The 15895-nt window shown below is 38.6% G+C and overlaps 1 protein-coding gene across 1 annotated transcript in view; it reads right to left on the bottom strand.

Moving 5' to 3' along the window:
* Adam7 (ADAM metallopeptidase domain 7) overlaps positions 1-12569 on the bottom strand; it is a 34937-nt gene extending 22368 nt beyond the window's left edge. The window contains exons 1-7 of the mRNA XM_005355462.1: positions 12518-12569; positions 11453-11556; positions 7579-7655; positions 6262-6340; positions 4592-4668; positions 3387-3576; positions 1895-1948 (exon numbers count right to left, since the gene is read on the bottom strand). Of these exons, the coding sequence (XP_005355519.1) occupies positions 1895-1948; positions 3387-3576; positions 4592-4668; positions 6262-6340; positions 7579-7655; positions 11453-11556; positions 12518-12569 (633 nt within the window). The remainder of the gene's footprint in view (positions 1-1894; positions 1949-3386; positions 3577-4591; positions 4669-6261; positions 6341-7578; positions 7656-11452; positions 11557-12517) is intronic.
* Positions 12570-15895: the final 3326 nt, after the last annotated feature.

Genomic DNA, 15895 nt, shown 5'->3' with positions numbered 1-15895 from the left:
AAAAAAAAATCAGAGCCAAGGATGCCTTTCCTGAATCCTGCTGGAAGTCTCTGAAATTCTTCTCTTGGTCCACATGTGTCTTCCTCTTAACTCTATGGAGCAGCTCTTCTTCATCTTTCTGGGAATCTTGGATGCAGTTTGCTGACCAGCTTCCTTTCAAGGCATTTCTTTACGTCTTCACTTCTACTACCATTTACCCGCTCACCGCTGTTTCCTTTGCTCCCAGGCTATGCTTAAATTCTAGGGGGTAAACGTGATTTCTAATAGTCAGGTGGGAGGGGTTGCCTAAAATACACTGTAGAAAGAGTCTGAGGCTGTCTGGGAGACCAGAGGGTTAAAGTCGGCAACCCAAGGAGAGTAGAGGGGAATGATGGGTAGGAGCCTTGTGCCTTTAGTTCCAACCCTTTATTCAGTGTTTGGTGTTGCCTGACAGTTAAACAAGTGTGTTCTTCTTTCTCCTTGAAGTTCTTACGTCAGTGGTACCAACTGTATTTTAAATGATGACCCCAATCCTTGTCACTGCCAAATACTATGTGCTAAATTTGAGGATGGTATTTTCACTGATGTTTTAAATGTATCATTCTTGAAACATACACAATCTCCTATTGCTTATAGCACATGCCATATAAATTTCACAGAGTTAATGTATCTCTTTGCTTCAAGTTATCTGAAAACCATATGCCCCTCCCTTTGTCTTCACAGTTTTAAATTTTCATACATTGCTATCTGATTTAACATTTCTATTTCTTGGAAACTCTTAATGACTGTTTATCAGATACTATCTGACATCAGGTTACCTGCATGCTCTCTCCCCTGCCTGTTCATCCGGTGTTCATGTCCATTACCTCTTTCACAGCTTGTACTCTTTCCTGTGCTCTGTAAGCTTGATTCGCCCTCGGCTTCACACACTCTCTCTTCACGTGTGTTTAATCTCCATTTCATTCACTTGAAAAGACACACTTTTCCCCCTTACAGATTCTAAAGTAGTTTTTCCAGAAAGCCCATCCTTTATGCAGTCTCTCTTTTACTATCCTATTTATTTTGCTCTATCCAATTTTCATATTTTCAATGACTTTATCTTCACCTCTATTATACAGTGTAAATGAAGTATCATTGGCTGATTGACAGATCTTGGGCAACTGACCCACCTCCTATTACACTGGTTGACCTCAAGAGGTCCATTTTATCTAGGGGTACTGGAGTGGCTTTGTTGGGAAATTTCTGTTCGTGCTTTCTCCAAACAGTTTTTGTTGAAAATTTTGCTTAGCATATCAGCAGCCGAACACCAGATGCTGTTGTGGAGCATCTGTGCAAAGCACAGACCTGGGATCTGCCCTCCCTTGGTTGCTATTTTCCTTGCCATGGCTACAGGCGGGTAAGAAATGCTCTCTATCTTCTGGGGTCCTTGGGGAGATTTTCAGTGATAAGGTTGACCCCTTGGCTAGAGATACCACTGGGAAGAATTAATCCCTCCTTTATTAGAATGTTCACATCCTTAATTATGTCTTCCCATATGTTCCACATACAGGTATACCACCTTTGAAGTTTTTTCCCCATTCTCATGAAGATTATTTTTTTTCTCCTTAATTTTTAGCATCTGAAAGTGTTCAATGTCTTCTGTTGAGTTCAAGTCTAGATTGCTGATCTGTTTTCAAGTTTTTATAAATTGTTCAAAACTTCTATTAGTCACAGTAGGAAGGGGGGTTCTAGTTTAGGTTAATCTGCAAGGCAATGAAGAGACTCAAAAGTTTCTTATAATACCTATGTTTTGAGGAAGTGAAAGCAGACACGTGATTCCAGAAGGGAATTTAGTGGAATTTCCTCCTCTCTAAACGAGAACCACAGCTTGGTTTTATAGATAAATAAAGAGTCTGCTGTCCCTCAGAGAACTCACCACATAGTCGTCAACAACAATGAACAGCTCAATAAATTTTTCTTTGTGGAAGTCCTGAAAACAGACAAAAAGTTATATGAAACCTACCACCAGTTCACTAGAAAGCAAGAACTTCTCATGATAAGGAAGCTTAATACTACTTTCTGAAGGTGAAGCAAATGAGTGTATCTAATATGTGTATGAACTTTTCTTATTAAAGCCCCTGGACCTACACATTAGATTTTAATAATTCTTGAGTAACATTCCATCGTCGACCCTTTTACCTTTTTTGTTTAGTCTTCCAGCTCAAAATAAGAGTTGTAAATTATTACAAGTTAAGTATTTTTATATTTTAGGTTTCTTGTTTTCAAAACAGTTTGTAACTAAGCCCATGTGCCACTAGCCCATATATTTGTGTACTTATATCTCTATATGCAACCATAAAGTATATGCCTGCATCCATGTATTTGTAACTGAGAAATAATGAAGAATGCCCATATTTCTCCTCAGTGCTCCTTACCCCTTTTCACTGTGTGCTGTTCTCAGCTCCAAAGGACACTTACAAGCACTGCTAATTATAGACGTTTCCTTTATAGGAAACACAAACAGTAGGAAATTCTGAGTTTTTAGTTCTATGGAGCAAGTGCATTTTCTGAACAGTGTCCAGGGCTTTGCTTCATGGTTTGACTAAGTCATTCTTTGCTGAACTATGTGATTATTTATCCAATGAGGTACTCAACAAAGAAATACCTGTGAAGTATATAATGTTTTAGGCCCCCACTACCTAGACCCTGAGCATGAGAAGGAAAGCAAGCCTACCAGCTAACATCTAGGGGAGAGTCAAGAAGACAACGTCTGATTGTGAATAAGCCTAAAAGCATTGAGCACCTTACCATCATCCCACCAGAAACTAAACTTGTTAGCATCCTTGGTTGTCTTTTATTGAGTCTGATGTAAGAGGTGAGTTTGGTTTTTTTTTTTTTTTTTTTTTTTTTTTTTTTTCGAGACAGGGTTTCTCTGTGGTTTTGGTGGTTTTGGAGCCTGTCCTGGAACTAGCTCTTGTAGACCAGGCTGGTCTCGAACTCACAGAGATCTGCCTGTCTCTGCCTCCCGAGTGCTGGGATTAAAGGCGTGCGCCACCACCGCCCGGCTCAAGAGGTGAGTTTGTTATCAACAGCTTCTCCCAAAGTGGTAAGAAACAGTAGGCTAGGGTACTAGAAACATTCCTTTTCCAGTTGCTTGCAGCCTTAACGCTGCCATTCTATAAAGAGGATGGGAAGCTTTTTCCTTTATTGAAACTGATGGAACAAACTGGAATTTGCTGAAGAGGAAAAAAAAATACTTTCTACATAGATATGAAGAAGTTTGAAGTTCAGCCTTTGGATCATGAGTTTCCAGTTTAGAAGAGGACCCGTGTTCCACTAGCCGTGTGCACAGACTCCTTCTTGAAGGATCATAAAGGAAATCTGAAGTATTTTTTTTTCTTAAAGTAAAGAGGATTTAGAGTACTCACTTCCAGTTTGTGTTCATTTATGTTTTTAACATCCTTTGGAGCAGACTTCTTCGTAAAATTGAGCCCTGCACAGGAGTAATTGGTAGCATAGGGTGCCTTAATGTTGTATTTGAACACCAAATGTTCTCCGTCATCTGAGTATTTCACCGGTTCAATGAGATACCGTTGGTCATTCACTCTGAAGAAGCCCCTGTGGAAATGGCAACACAATATTTCAAATCTGTAGCTTTTCCATTCTATTTTATTAACATTAGCCTTCTCAGAAAGGGAAGCTACCAGATCCAAACTTCCTGAGCTGGGTGATCTTGGTAGCAAACACGTGACCCAGCCTGTGGCCTTTGACTGAGTCAACTTAATCTTTATCCTCAAAAGCTTGTCAGCATGATTTCTGCTTAGAGCACAGGTCAAAAACAGTTTTCATCCAAGGGAGCACAATCCCCTCCCTCTTTCCTTTTAAGAGGTCAGAAAAAGCACCACCTCTATGGGGTCAGATAGTCCAAGGTCATGGGGAGAACAAATACTCACTACTGCAGCGTCTGTGGTTGCCTCAAAGTTTTGCATACATTTGAAAAATTATCATGCGCTAATTGTGGAGTAGGTATCTAAAGGTACAGATACTACCGCCTGGTTGTTTTGTTATAAAAGAGGTTCTCATTCTGGGAGCTCCTTAAAGAAAGTCAAGAAAAATGAAAACAGAACTTTTTTTTCTTCTGCCTTCCATCTCTCCTCACATCTTCCGTTCTTTTATTTAAGTCCAAAACCGACAGAAAAATTATAAGCTTAATTTTTAATTTTTAATTTTCTAAACCAGAATGGGCCTGGCATAGTATAAAGAAAAATGACTGGAACACCCACAGACCCCAGAGTCAGAACTGGGGAATCTGCTGAATACTTGCAAGTTCTGTGCATTTAAGCAGCTGCATGCTTTCGGCATCCGGACCTCTACTAGGAGAGTGCATGCTAGTGTTCTGGAATTGACCAGCTCTGAATCCTTCCGTCCTGTGCTGGACTCACCTTCTTGAGGGCTGTGTTTCAGGCATCTTGCTATTGAGCATAAGGCACAGGCTGGAGTTCACATGCAAGGCTGAGGGCACAGGGTGCCCCCTTCCCACTAACTTTCAAACGCGCTGGACTAGTGAAAATAAATCAGCCAGTGGCTGCCATTGAAACTCTAGGACATGAGTTAGGGAGGTACTCTGCCCTACCTCAGACCATTGCAAGTGCTGATACTGGCTGCAGAATCGAATTCATGTACGATGGACCCTTGGTAAAAGCAGTGATCCTAAAACAGAAGAGTCGGTTAAGGCAGGTAGAAATACATCGGGACTGGAAAAATATTGGTAGCTAGCAATTTCTGTTGAGAATAATGCGGCCCTTGTTTAAGACATTTATTTGAACCTGATTTAGAGACCTTTAATTCTAATTGATTGACTATGTTGGGTAAACCCATATATAAATTATTTTCACATACATTTATCTATTAGGTGATGAGACCTGTTTCAGATATAACCCTTTTCTTATAAATATGACTCCTTCTCTTATAAATATGACACTTTTTGTCATCCTCAAATCCTCGACAAATTCCTGTCGTTTCCCACGCTGACTATTAAATCAAGCCAAACTTTCAATGTTTCTAAAATTAGATCTTGCTCTCCAGCCTTTCCTCCCAATGCCCTTCTCTCTCTTTTTTTTTATTGAGAAAAGGAAAAAAAAAAGTTTCCCCCTCCACCCAGCCTCCCATTTCCCTCCCCCTCCTCCCACCCTTCTCTCCCTCCCCCCACTCCTCTCCCCCTCCCTCTCCAGTCCAAAGAGCAGTCAGGGTTCCCTGCCCTGTGGAAAGTCCAAGGTCCTCCCCCCTCAGTCTTGTTTCTCTGCTTCAGTCCAGCTGGCTTCTTCATTTCTCCTGCTTGGTGCATTGCTCACGGTAATTCCATCAGGCAACGACTCTTTTTACCTCCTCTGTCTGCTCATCGTCACACAGGTGACACTTTCTGTGGCCTTCCAAGTACCTCACACTTGCTAGTCTGTGTTTCTTTTGTCCTCTATTTTAAGCGGGCATGGTGATATAGATCTTAAAGAAGTTTAAAGTTGATTTATGTAGAGGAAATAGGAGTTTTAAAGGCACCTTTGGGCAGAGGAAGTCATTCTCTTGATTAAGGGATATGAAGTTCTGCAAAGGTGATGAAGAAAAGTGCAGATTCTCTAACTCTAGTAATGGTTGGTGTGAAGCTTCCTCTGGAGAATTGTAGGGTTAAGCCAGCCCCTTTAGGGCGGGTTTGCCTGGGGTGGTTGTTTACAGATAAACGGAGCACACGGAGGCTGCGCCCTCCCTTTTTTCTTTCCTACCTCCTGGGCTACGCGGGAACTTAGGTTCTGTAAGTTTATCATTAAAGTTGTAAATATTCCTTTATATCTGCCTTGCATTTATTTACGCCAGTACAGAGAATGAAAAGGAGACTTTCATGATTTTCATGATAATGCAACAACCGGCTGGATGGGTGTCACAGACCATGAAAGATCTAGTTCACTTTAGCTTTGGAGTGTTGTTTCATGTACTTAAACTTTATTCCTTTTACTTAATTACATCCTATATAGATATGTTATATTTATTTTGGCTCCTGCTTCAGCCTTCTTTCACTTGAGAAACCTTATCAAAGAAAGATAGGAAACAATCTTTGCTCTGCTTGTTAGGAAGTAATCAGCTCCCTGCGGGGTTCAACAGGTCCTTTGTTCCATCTTATCACCATTTAGTAAAAGTAGTCAACTCAGGGCTAGTTCCATTAGAGAAGCTTTGAAATGGCCTGTAAATCTGGCACTGCTCTTTAAAACCACACCAGTAAGTAACAGTTTCAGAGAGGTAAGTTTTACAAGATACCAAGATCGGTGGATGCTTGATGAGCATCTCTCCCTTCACATTGTAGTACGTCTCACTGTAATTTGAGGCGAGGAATTCCCTGAAAGAGAGAAGTAATGAGATTTATTTATTCTAAAATCATTACCCACAAAACCAGTCATATGGTTGTAAAGCCTCAAAGATGCCTTTGAATCTCAATTAGTCCTTTTCTGTACACACACACACACACACACACACACACACACACACACACACACACAATATCAAGCATGTTGATGGGAAACCATTCACAAATTGAACCTCATACTATTAGACATGCTACAGAAAATTCGGGAAAAAATTGTGACAATTTTACCAAAGCAGTATTCTTAAAACTTCAGAAAAATAATTTGTAAAGTGCAAATAGGTTTCAAACCTAGTCATGAGAGGATGGCTCAACATTTAAAATGAACGAGTGTCATTCACACTATGATCATTGCACAGAATACGACATATGATCACACATATGATCAATGCTCCAGATACGACACTAGTGTGTATAAATGTGACTCCTTCAGTTTGTCTTCAGATCTTCTATACACTGATCCAGTTGTGCTAAGGCAAAGTAATCCCAAAACACTTCTCAGTGATCTTTCTTAATCAGATAAAGAAACCCATATAAACCGAGTCATGATAAGAAGCCCTTTGACATGTCAACTGGATCTTTCCACATTGATTTATAGTGTCAATAAAATCCCAACTCAAGTTTCAGCAGATGGTTTCTTGAATTGACAAGATGAACTTAAACTTACAAAGAAATGCATCATGACCATCAGCATGTTTTTTTAATGCATACACTTTATATGGATATTTAGGAAAACAAGAAAGAACAATGAAGAAGGTCACATAGAAATTTCTCTGTAATTACTAACTTCCCTCATACTGAGAATGAACAGTAACTCAAGTATGTATCAGTGTGCTAATAGTCTTCTCAGAGAGACAAGATGGCACTCAAAATGCTCCCTATCAAAATAGGAAGAGAAAATTAGTAAACAGAGAGCAGAATCTATAAGCTTTTTGCTGCTAAGATATGACAGGTTCATAAAGATTTGAGGAATTCACAGTACTGGTAGTATGTACAAAAAATGGGGCTACTATATTATCTACCCCTATAATATATGCCACTGCATAGAACTTACCTTGATCTAAGCTGAGCATGGTAGTGAACACCTATAATCCTGGCACTAGGGAGGCAGAGGCAGGAGGATAAGGAGTTTAGGGTCATCCTCATCTACATAGTAAATATGAGGATAGTCTGAGCTATAAGAAACTCTGTAGAAAGAAAATAAGACAACTTACCTTGATTTCAGAAGATGAAGGATTAAAGTTTTTCTGCCCAATTTTATTTCATACAACAATTCTTCTTCATATGCCTCCTGGAAAACAAGATTCTCCCTGTGACTTTGACATCTGCTTATGTAAGAGAGTGGGTGGAGCATGGGTCAGGGGCCATAACCCACCTATAGCTCCGCATAGTAACTTCAGGGAAGAAACACTGAAAAGGTGAACTTAAAGAGAAAGAGAACTATAGAGATGATTTTTACCAATTATATTTTAATTAAAAAGACATTTCTACTAAAGAAATAAAATGGATAATCTATATTCACCCCTCATTCAGGAGTGTATAAATCACTTTATAGTCAATTACTAATTCATATTAACTTGTCTTTATAAAAGACCTTTACTTTTTATATTTTAAAAAAAGTTTTGTATGCATAATCTCCCTCTTGTCATCATAATTCTTTACCACTTCCTCTTATAATTAGTCTCATATAGAAGGTTTTATATATCTGTCAGACATAAATATGAAAAGAGTTTAATTTATTTACTCTATATTAATTATCAGAAATTTAGTTTGGGATGTTCATTTAAGCTAGAGTTGTACTGTCTACAACTTGGATAAAATAAATAAGGCTTTTGATATGTACTGGAAAGATGCTCTGAAGAAAAGGAACATAGATTTAGAAGTTCTATCATCACAGTCCATTGCAGTCATGGCTGGGAATACCAATAGAAGTATCTAGTTCTGACAGGTTGGCTTATTAGCTGTAGATGCTGTCAGTAATGAACGATGAAATTCTACCTCTTTCTTGCCTTTGATGACTATTGGCACAGCTGTTTTCTTCTGGTATAATTATTAGGAATTTGCTGAACATTCAATTTATCATGGTTTTGTTTTAATACTTTGTGAGAATTCTTTATACTGTTGGTTCATAGTTGCTGCTCATATGTGTTGACCATTCCTTAAGTTAATTCTTAATTTGTTGGGCAAAACTACTTCTTCAGGCACAGCAATTAATTGATGTGGGATTCCCCTCTGTATGCTGTGAATATCATTGATTGTTAAAGGAACTGCTTTGGGCCTATAGCATGGCTATAGGGGAACAGAACTAGGCCGGGAAAACTAAACTGAATGCTGGGAGGAAGAAGGCAGAGTTAGGGAGAAGCCATCTAGCCCCGCTGGAGCTGGATAGAACTTTAGCCTACCAGTAAGCCACAGCCACATGGAGATACATATATTAATAGAAATGGGTTAAATTAGTATGTAAAAGTTAGCCAATAAAAAGCTAGAGCTAATGGGCCAAGCAGTGATTTAATTAATACAGTTTCTGTGTGTTTATTTCGGGGCTGAGCCCAATTTTATTTCTTACTTTAAGAAATAAAAACCAACAAACAGCCTCCTTCCAACAAATAAAATCAATGGAGTAAGATTTCAAAACCACTTGAGAATATAACACTGAGTTTCCACCCAACCTTCCTATTATTAGCATATTACATTGTTATAGTTTTCACAACTCATGAACCAAGACTGTATTATCCTTAAAGTTCATATGTATTCTTATGCTCTAAATTTTACTGGCTGTCTTTTTGGTTTTGGACAGCCCTAACCCCCATGCCCTGTTATGGTTGTCTGTCATATCCCCTTGGTTTCTCAACCCATGAGTTTCATTGATTTTCCCTGGTTTTGATGGCTTTAACATTTTTGTCTTGCACTCATCAGTTGCCTTATAGGATGTCTCTTGGGTTTTTGAATGCTCTATGAAGGCTTGACTGCAGTTTATGGTTTTTCCAATGAAAACCACTAAAGGTAGTACCACAGTGTCACCTCAAGAGGTCGTACTGTCAACATGACTTCTTAAGGGTGATGCTGGCCTTGGTCACCTGGCAGACATCTTAGTTATTTACAATTCTCTCTTTATAAAGTGACTTTTCTTCTGCCCTATGCTTCACTCTGGAATGAAATCATAGTGTGAAGCCCATGGTTAAGGGGTGGAGACTAACACTATATCTCCTGGAGAAGGGAAGATGAATAGAAATACTCAGTTCTTCTGTATGGAACATTGGCCTTTCCTCTGATGTGGGCTTATTTATTCTCTAATTTATTTGTATTAGTAAAACCTCATGGATACTTCATAATTTATCTTGCAGCAAAAATAAGCAACCGTCATTTATCTTATTAATCATATTGTCCCATATTTTCTTTTAGGGGTTCTATAAGTTGGCTCTTGATTTCATTTGATATGTCCCCATCAATATGGATTTGGAGTTGGGGACAGGTCTTTTGCTGCAAGGGGGACACTTTTCAGTTCCAGGCTCACCCCATACATTTCCTCTATGGCCCAGGATAATTTTACACAGTCAGAGTACAGCTTCTGATATAAAGCGTGGCTATCATAAGGCCACAGCTTGTGCACAGGGGACGATAGGAAGCAGGTTCCCCCTTGGCTAGGTATTAGCCTTTTAACTGCATAAAGACCTTAAAAGATGAGGAAAGAGTTGAAGATCAGAAGGAAGAGCGCAGAGAGCTGCCTCATTGTTGCATCAAGTCCTAAGACCATGTGAGAAGCTAAAATATAGCTTTCTAATGACTGAGAAATCTAACAAGTGGGGGTAGGAAAAACGAGCTGCCACCGTGGGAAAGGGAAGAAAGGTCATGGCACCAGGAGAAGTTTGTCCTTGGTCATTGTTAGGACTGGAGACCTGTTAGTATGTTCTGTGAACCCAAGTTAGAATCTAGGTTGTAGCACACAAGTATCTAATTCCAGCTTTCGGAGGACACATATCTAAGATCTTTATAATCTTGGATATTGAATAAATTATAATGCTTGTCCCATCTTATGTATATTGTCTTATATGGTAAATATTTTTTGAAAGTAATCTTTTAGGTATTTTTAAATGTTAATACTCAAATGAGGACCTTTGCAAGGTAAGGTACTTTGTTCCTGTGAAAGCTGTCCCATTGGGGTACAGAATTTGTACAGCAAATAAGTCTGCGACTGAAAATCCACAGAAGCAAAATAGAGGCTGGAGAGTGTACACCAAGGTCACCAGCTCAGAAAAAAATGACGGTGCATTACACAAGTCTGCAAAGAGAAATAGAAAATAGTTCCCTCAAAGCCTGAGCAGTCCTCTTTTTTGTTTGCTAACCAACACACCGAGGGTCAGTTACCCCCAAGCTTATGCTGTAAACCAACTGGAGGTGCTCTACAAAACTGAAACCCATATTTGCATCATACTTGCTCCTGCTCAGAGGCAGAGGCAGCTTTCTGCACTGTCAGAACCCGAACAAAAGAATGCCATGGTAAACAATGCCTTGGGAACTATGTGAGAGGCTCCAGGAAAAAGGCAGAGGGCCTTTTACCTCAAGTGCATTTTGTTCCCTAGATTGTTCGTGGACATGACTTCATGCCTCCTGTGTTAAACATTTACATTCAATTTGTAAGACATGTTTATTCTTGTTGGGTGTCAGAACATAGCTATAGAACCCAATCTGGTGAAAGTGTACCCTGAATCTGGAGATGGCCTCTGCATTCCTTCCATGCTTTCCCAGACATAATCTACAAAGTATGTGCCAGGCAATTGTGTTTACATTGGTCTGTCTTAAGAAAGTTCTGGGAAAGGGCTTCGCTGTCAATAGTTAGTATGTTCTCACTGGCATTCATTTACGTGTTTTTCTAAACTCAAACAACCTTACTTGGATCATCTTTGCTTTCTTTGTTACATTTGTGTATAATAGTACAATGAGACTGAACGAAGATTGTCTACAGCATGAGAGTATAGTTCACCGTGTTCCGTAAGGTCCTCAAAGACAGATCTGCAGGGGTTAGTGAAAAGTCACTACTGCACAGCTGTGAAAGCCATTAAATCATATTTACTAAGTCAAAACACATACCGGCATATCAGAGTCATGGGTGTGCTCAAGATCCCGCTTCCGTATCGGGGGAAGCTTTTTAGGACGAACCAGTTGTTGACCCTCTACTCCAACAATCCCCTTTTCTAGAAGAAAACATAAAGAAGGGAAAATCCATGTATGATTATAACCCACCCTCTAGTGATGAACACGTGGATTGATGCTCATCTAGCTCAGGTGTTTCCAATTGCCAGCCATGCCGTCACTTCATCCTTGGTTGGTGATGGGAGAAAGTTGAGATGGCTATTTACAGAGAAGGAGACATTAGCAGCACTAGCAGAAGGACAAAGATACAAAGGATACAGTGTCCTATGGCTGTTTTGATCTTCATTATTTTTATTTTCTACATCTCTCTCCAGATGCTGTCTCCTGTCAAAGCCTGTACAGGAATGGCCTATTTCAACATTAAATAACTCTTTTTTTCCCCTCAGTGAACTATGCATTAGAAGTCTTAACTCTCAAAGGTAGAGTTCAAAGCTTCTACTGCTGAGATAATATGAGATAGCCCCGCCACCATGCTAAACATTATCTTTTGTCATGAACTATCACATTGGCAGTCAGATGTGAGTTTATTCTGAATTGTGTGTGGCAATAAATATAGAATAATATGGATTTCTGGAATGTTACCCAGATTTGAATCAAGGGTTCACCAGTTTATGAGCACTAGTATTTTATCGAATCTCATCTGCCAACAGTATTTTCATATTCTTTATCACAAAAAGGGAAAATAGTATAGCATTTTAAACATTCGCCATGACATAAAAGGTAGCTAAGGATCAGCACGGTGTGTCTGTTCTTCTACATGTGTTTTGTCAATACTCATTCCTGTCCCTGTCTCATTATTGTCCATGTTTAAGAGTGATAAGGGCTTCCACAGACTTATTAAATCTCAGGACCAATGGTAACCCAATCTAAGCCTGACATGATAGCCTAAGAGAAGTCACCAAAGCAGTTAGAGCTTTTATAACTTACACTTTAAATATTGTAGCTAAAGATATCATGGATCAGGTGTAATAAATAAGCCTTGCAGAAAAGAGTAACACATACCTTCAATCTGAGAAATAAGTACAGTCATCCAAAATATACGTATGGGGAACATTCTGAGTGGTTATCTGAGAAAAGCTGCACCCTACTCCTTGTTCTTGCTTCTACTGCAAGGATGCCCAGCCTAGAAGGTAAATGGGCAGTTTTGATCCTCCACAGGAAACCCTCCTCGACCCAGTTAACTCATGAACGGCTTGAGGCTAAAACTCAAAGGTGGACATAATGTACTAATTAAAGACAACATTTGAGATACTGGGGGTGGAAGTGGACTTGGCGCAGATCCTATTTCATGTCTAATAGGATCATAGAGGTTTTAAGAATTTTGAGGTTCAAAGAATCAAGAATGTTTTAGGAAAAGAAATAATTGAAGTCTATTTATATATATTTTGGTTGAGGTAGATGAAGTAGAGGACTAAATATAAAAAAAAACACTTGAGAACACTGAACAACAACAAAAAAACCCAACAACAACAATAAATAAAAACCCCCAAAATAGAAAAGTCAAAATTGTATACATGTTACAAATCATATATTAATTAAATACAAAAGGCATATTGAAAGGGAGATATAAGTAGCATTATAGTGTAACACTGTTTCCTAACTAACAAAGAAAGAAGATACAGACAGATGTGCAAAGGGTCAACAACAAGCCTTTCTACACATTTGTGCAATCTTCTAATGTCAGTGCATCCACCATGTTTCCATTTGGGTTGCATCCCGTCTCCTCCTCCAGTTCTCACCGTCTCGCCCAATTCACCCCAGATAATCAGCTTCCTTCCATTTAAGCAAACTCACCATACTCCCAGAAAGTCCTCCACTGTCTGATTGGGAGTCTAGTCACTCTGTTTCTTAACCATCTTCTTTTGAGCTCAACTCCTTCCGAGACTTCTCTCAACGTCTGGTGGTCGTTTGCCTTTGTCTCATTTATCTGTCTAAACTGACATCTGAATTTAAGACCCTTAGGGGAAATTTTCTTCACTTGAATGTCCGCTATCTCAAATGTTAGCATGAAGTTGAACATCTACTATCATCCTTGGAGTCATTGTAGTCTCTTCATAGTTTCTTCATAAACTCTCTTGTTTTGAATACAGCAGCTGCATCTTTTCACCCAAGCCAGACTTATCTTTCAGTCTTCTCTGACAGCGTGTATCTCCTCCATCAGCAAACCCAGTTTTTCCTGAAGAGAGAGCTGATAATCTCTCCCATGTCCTTCTCCTGTGCTGTTCCAAGACATCATTACCTCTACCCTAGTTTACTGAAATAACATCTTAATTTATCTCACTATTTTTCTCTTGGTCCTTTGTCACACATTATGTACACAAATAGGATGAGTTTACCAATACTCATCATATCTAACCACTTCTTTTCAATAACTTTTCATCTCAGAGTCAAAGTCTGTGATAACATCAGGCTCCCCATGATCTATGCTTGACACTTTGTTTTCACATTTTACTATTTATTTTCTCCCAATCAACTGTCATGTGCTTCTGAGTATTCCTGGAGCATGCCATATACATTTTACTTCAAGGGTATTGCCTGGTTCTTCCTCTGCCTGGAATGTTCTCTTCAAAGATAGTCACATGACTTGCTCCCCCTCTCTTTTCAGTTCTCTATATAAATATCCTATTAGTGATAATGTTCTATGCAAAATGTTTTATGCAAAATGGGCCTCTGTGGCCCTGAATTAATCACCACTTCAAATCATGCATTTGCTAATCTATTTTATTTTTCAATTTATTTTCAATTACCTGACCACTCTTCTTAAAATGAAACTTTCTAAAGAAAAAAATCATCTGTTTTATAAGTTAATCTTCAGTACCTTGAGTAGCATGTAATCAAAGCATATTTATTGAGTGAACACCTTATTAAACTTGGAGTAATATCAGTTTCAGAGTATTTATTAAAAGTAAATTGTTGGGGCCTGAATAGATGGTTCAGCAGTTAAAAGTGCATGTTGTTTTTATAGAAGACCTGAGTTTGGTTCCCAGCACCCAAGTTGGATGGTTCACAGCTGCCTATAACTCCAATTCTGGGGATCAGATGCCCTCTTCTGGCCTCCATGTGCACTGCACTCACAGGTGCAGACACCCCTCCAGTCATACACACTGGTACATGTAATTTAAAAATGAATATAGAAAATTTTAAAGTAAGCTATAATTATTTCAGTATCTAATCATTAGGAAGTTCAACAGTGAAGTAAATAAATACATCCTCAGAGTCTGGATTTCAGCAGTTAAATTTTCAGCATCATGTTTGGTCATTTTCTTCTTTATCCAAGTTCCAGGTTCTCTTACTGTCTTTCTTCACCTGAAAAGCCTCTGGTTAAAGTTGTCTTTCTATCTCCACCAGGTAGTTAGAAAATATGCAGTGATTATTGATTATTTATGGTATTAGTATCAAAGGAGATCACTAGACCAATGAAATGAATCAGGACATCTACAGACAAATACAAATATTTATAGCTAAGATCACAGGAACATGGACTGGGAAAGACATTTATTTCAGTAAATACTGCCAAGAAAATTGGCCTTCTATGAACAGAAGAATGAAAGCTGGCTACTAGCTCTCATGATTTAGAAAAATCTACCTCAGTTGGATCAAGACTTAAATCTGTGACCTGGAACCATGAAGTTCTAGAAATAAACAAACAGAAAGATTCCAAAGGATTGAAATGAGAAGAATGCTTCATGGGGAAGTACCAACAAACACTAGAGGTAAAGGGAGGTTGGGAAAAACAGGATTCTGTGAAGTGACAAAGGTCTACACCAATAAGGAAACCAATATCAGAATGAAGAGATAACCTCCAGAATTGCAGAAAGTGTTAGCAATCTAATAATGGGTTAAAAAAGAACTCTATCTGACTTGAAAGCAAATAAACTAGCCCAAAGTCTCAATAATGACGGTCAGCTTGTAATTTTCTTTGTAGAACAGGAGCCAATTTCAGCCCATTAATTATGTTTTCAGTGCACTGAAAAGAACAGCACATTCAGAATTGGGAGCTGTGTGTTCTCCATTAACTGATTCATCTACCCTTAGAAAGTCATTTATTTCCCTGAACATCAATGTCTGATTTATAAATAGGGAGTATTATAATGTTTAACCTTGAAGAGGTTTTCAACATCAAGATGCCATGTTTCCATACTCTGATTCTGTGTTACTTTTACCAAGGTCTACTTTGAGTAGAAAGTGTCATTTTAAAAAGAATGAAAAGTAAAATACAACCATGAAAAATTAAACATTTTGAAAAGTATTTTCCATTTCACAAATGAGACAAAAACACAGATTTTTTTTTCTATTTATATACATAGAAAATATCTCAGGCTGAATACAACAAAATACATAAATATTAACACATTCTGATGTCTTAAAGGTACATAGAAG

Source organism: Microtus ochrogaster, chromosome 17 (genome assembly GCF_000317375.1).
Source record: "Microtus ochrogaster isolate Prairie Vole_2 chromosome 17, MicOch1.0, whole genome shotgun sequence".
NCBI classification, from domain to species: domain Eukaryota; kingdom Metazoa; phylum Chordata; class Mammalia; order Rodentia; family Cricetidae; genus Microtus; species Microtus ochrogaster.
This window is presented reverse-complemented; position numbering and strand designations above follow the sequence as displayed.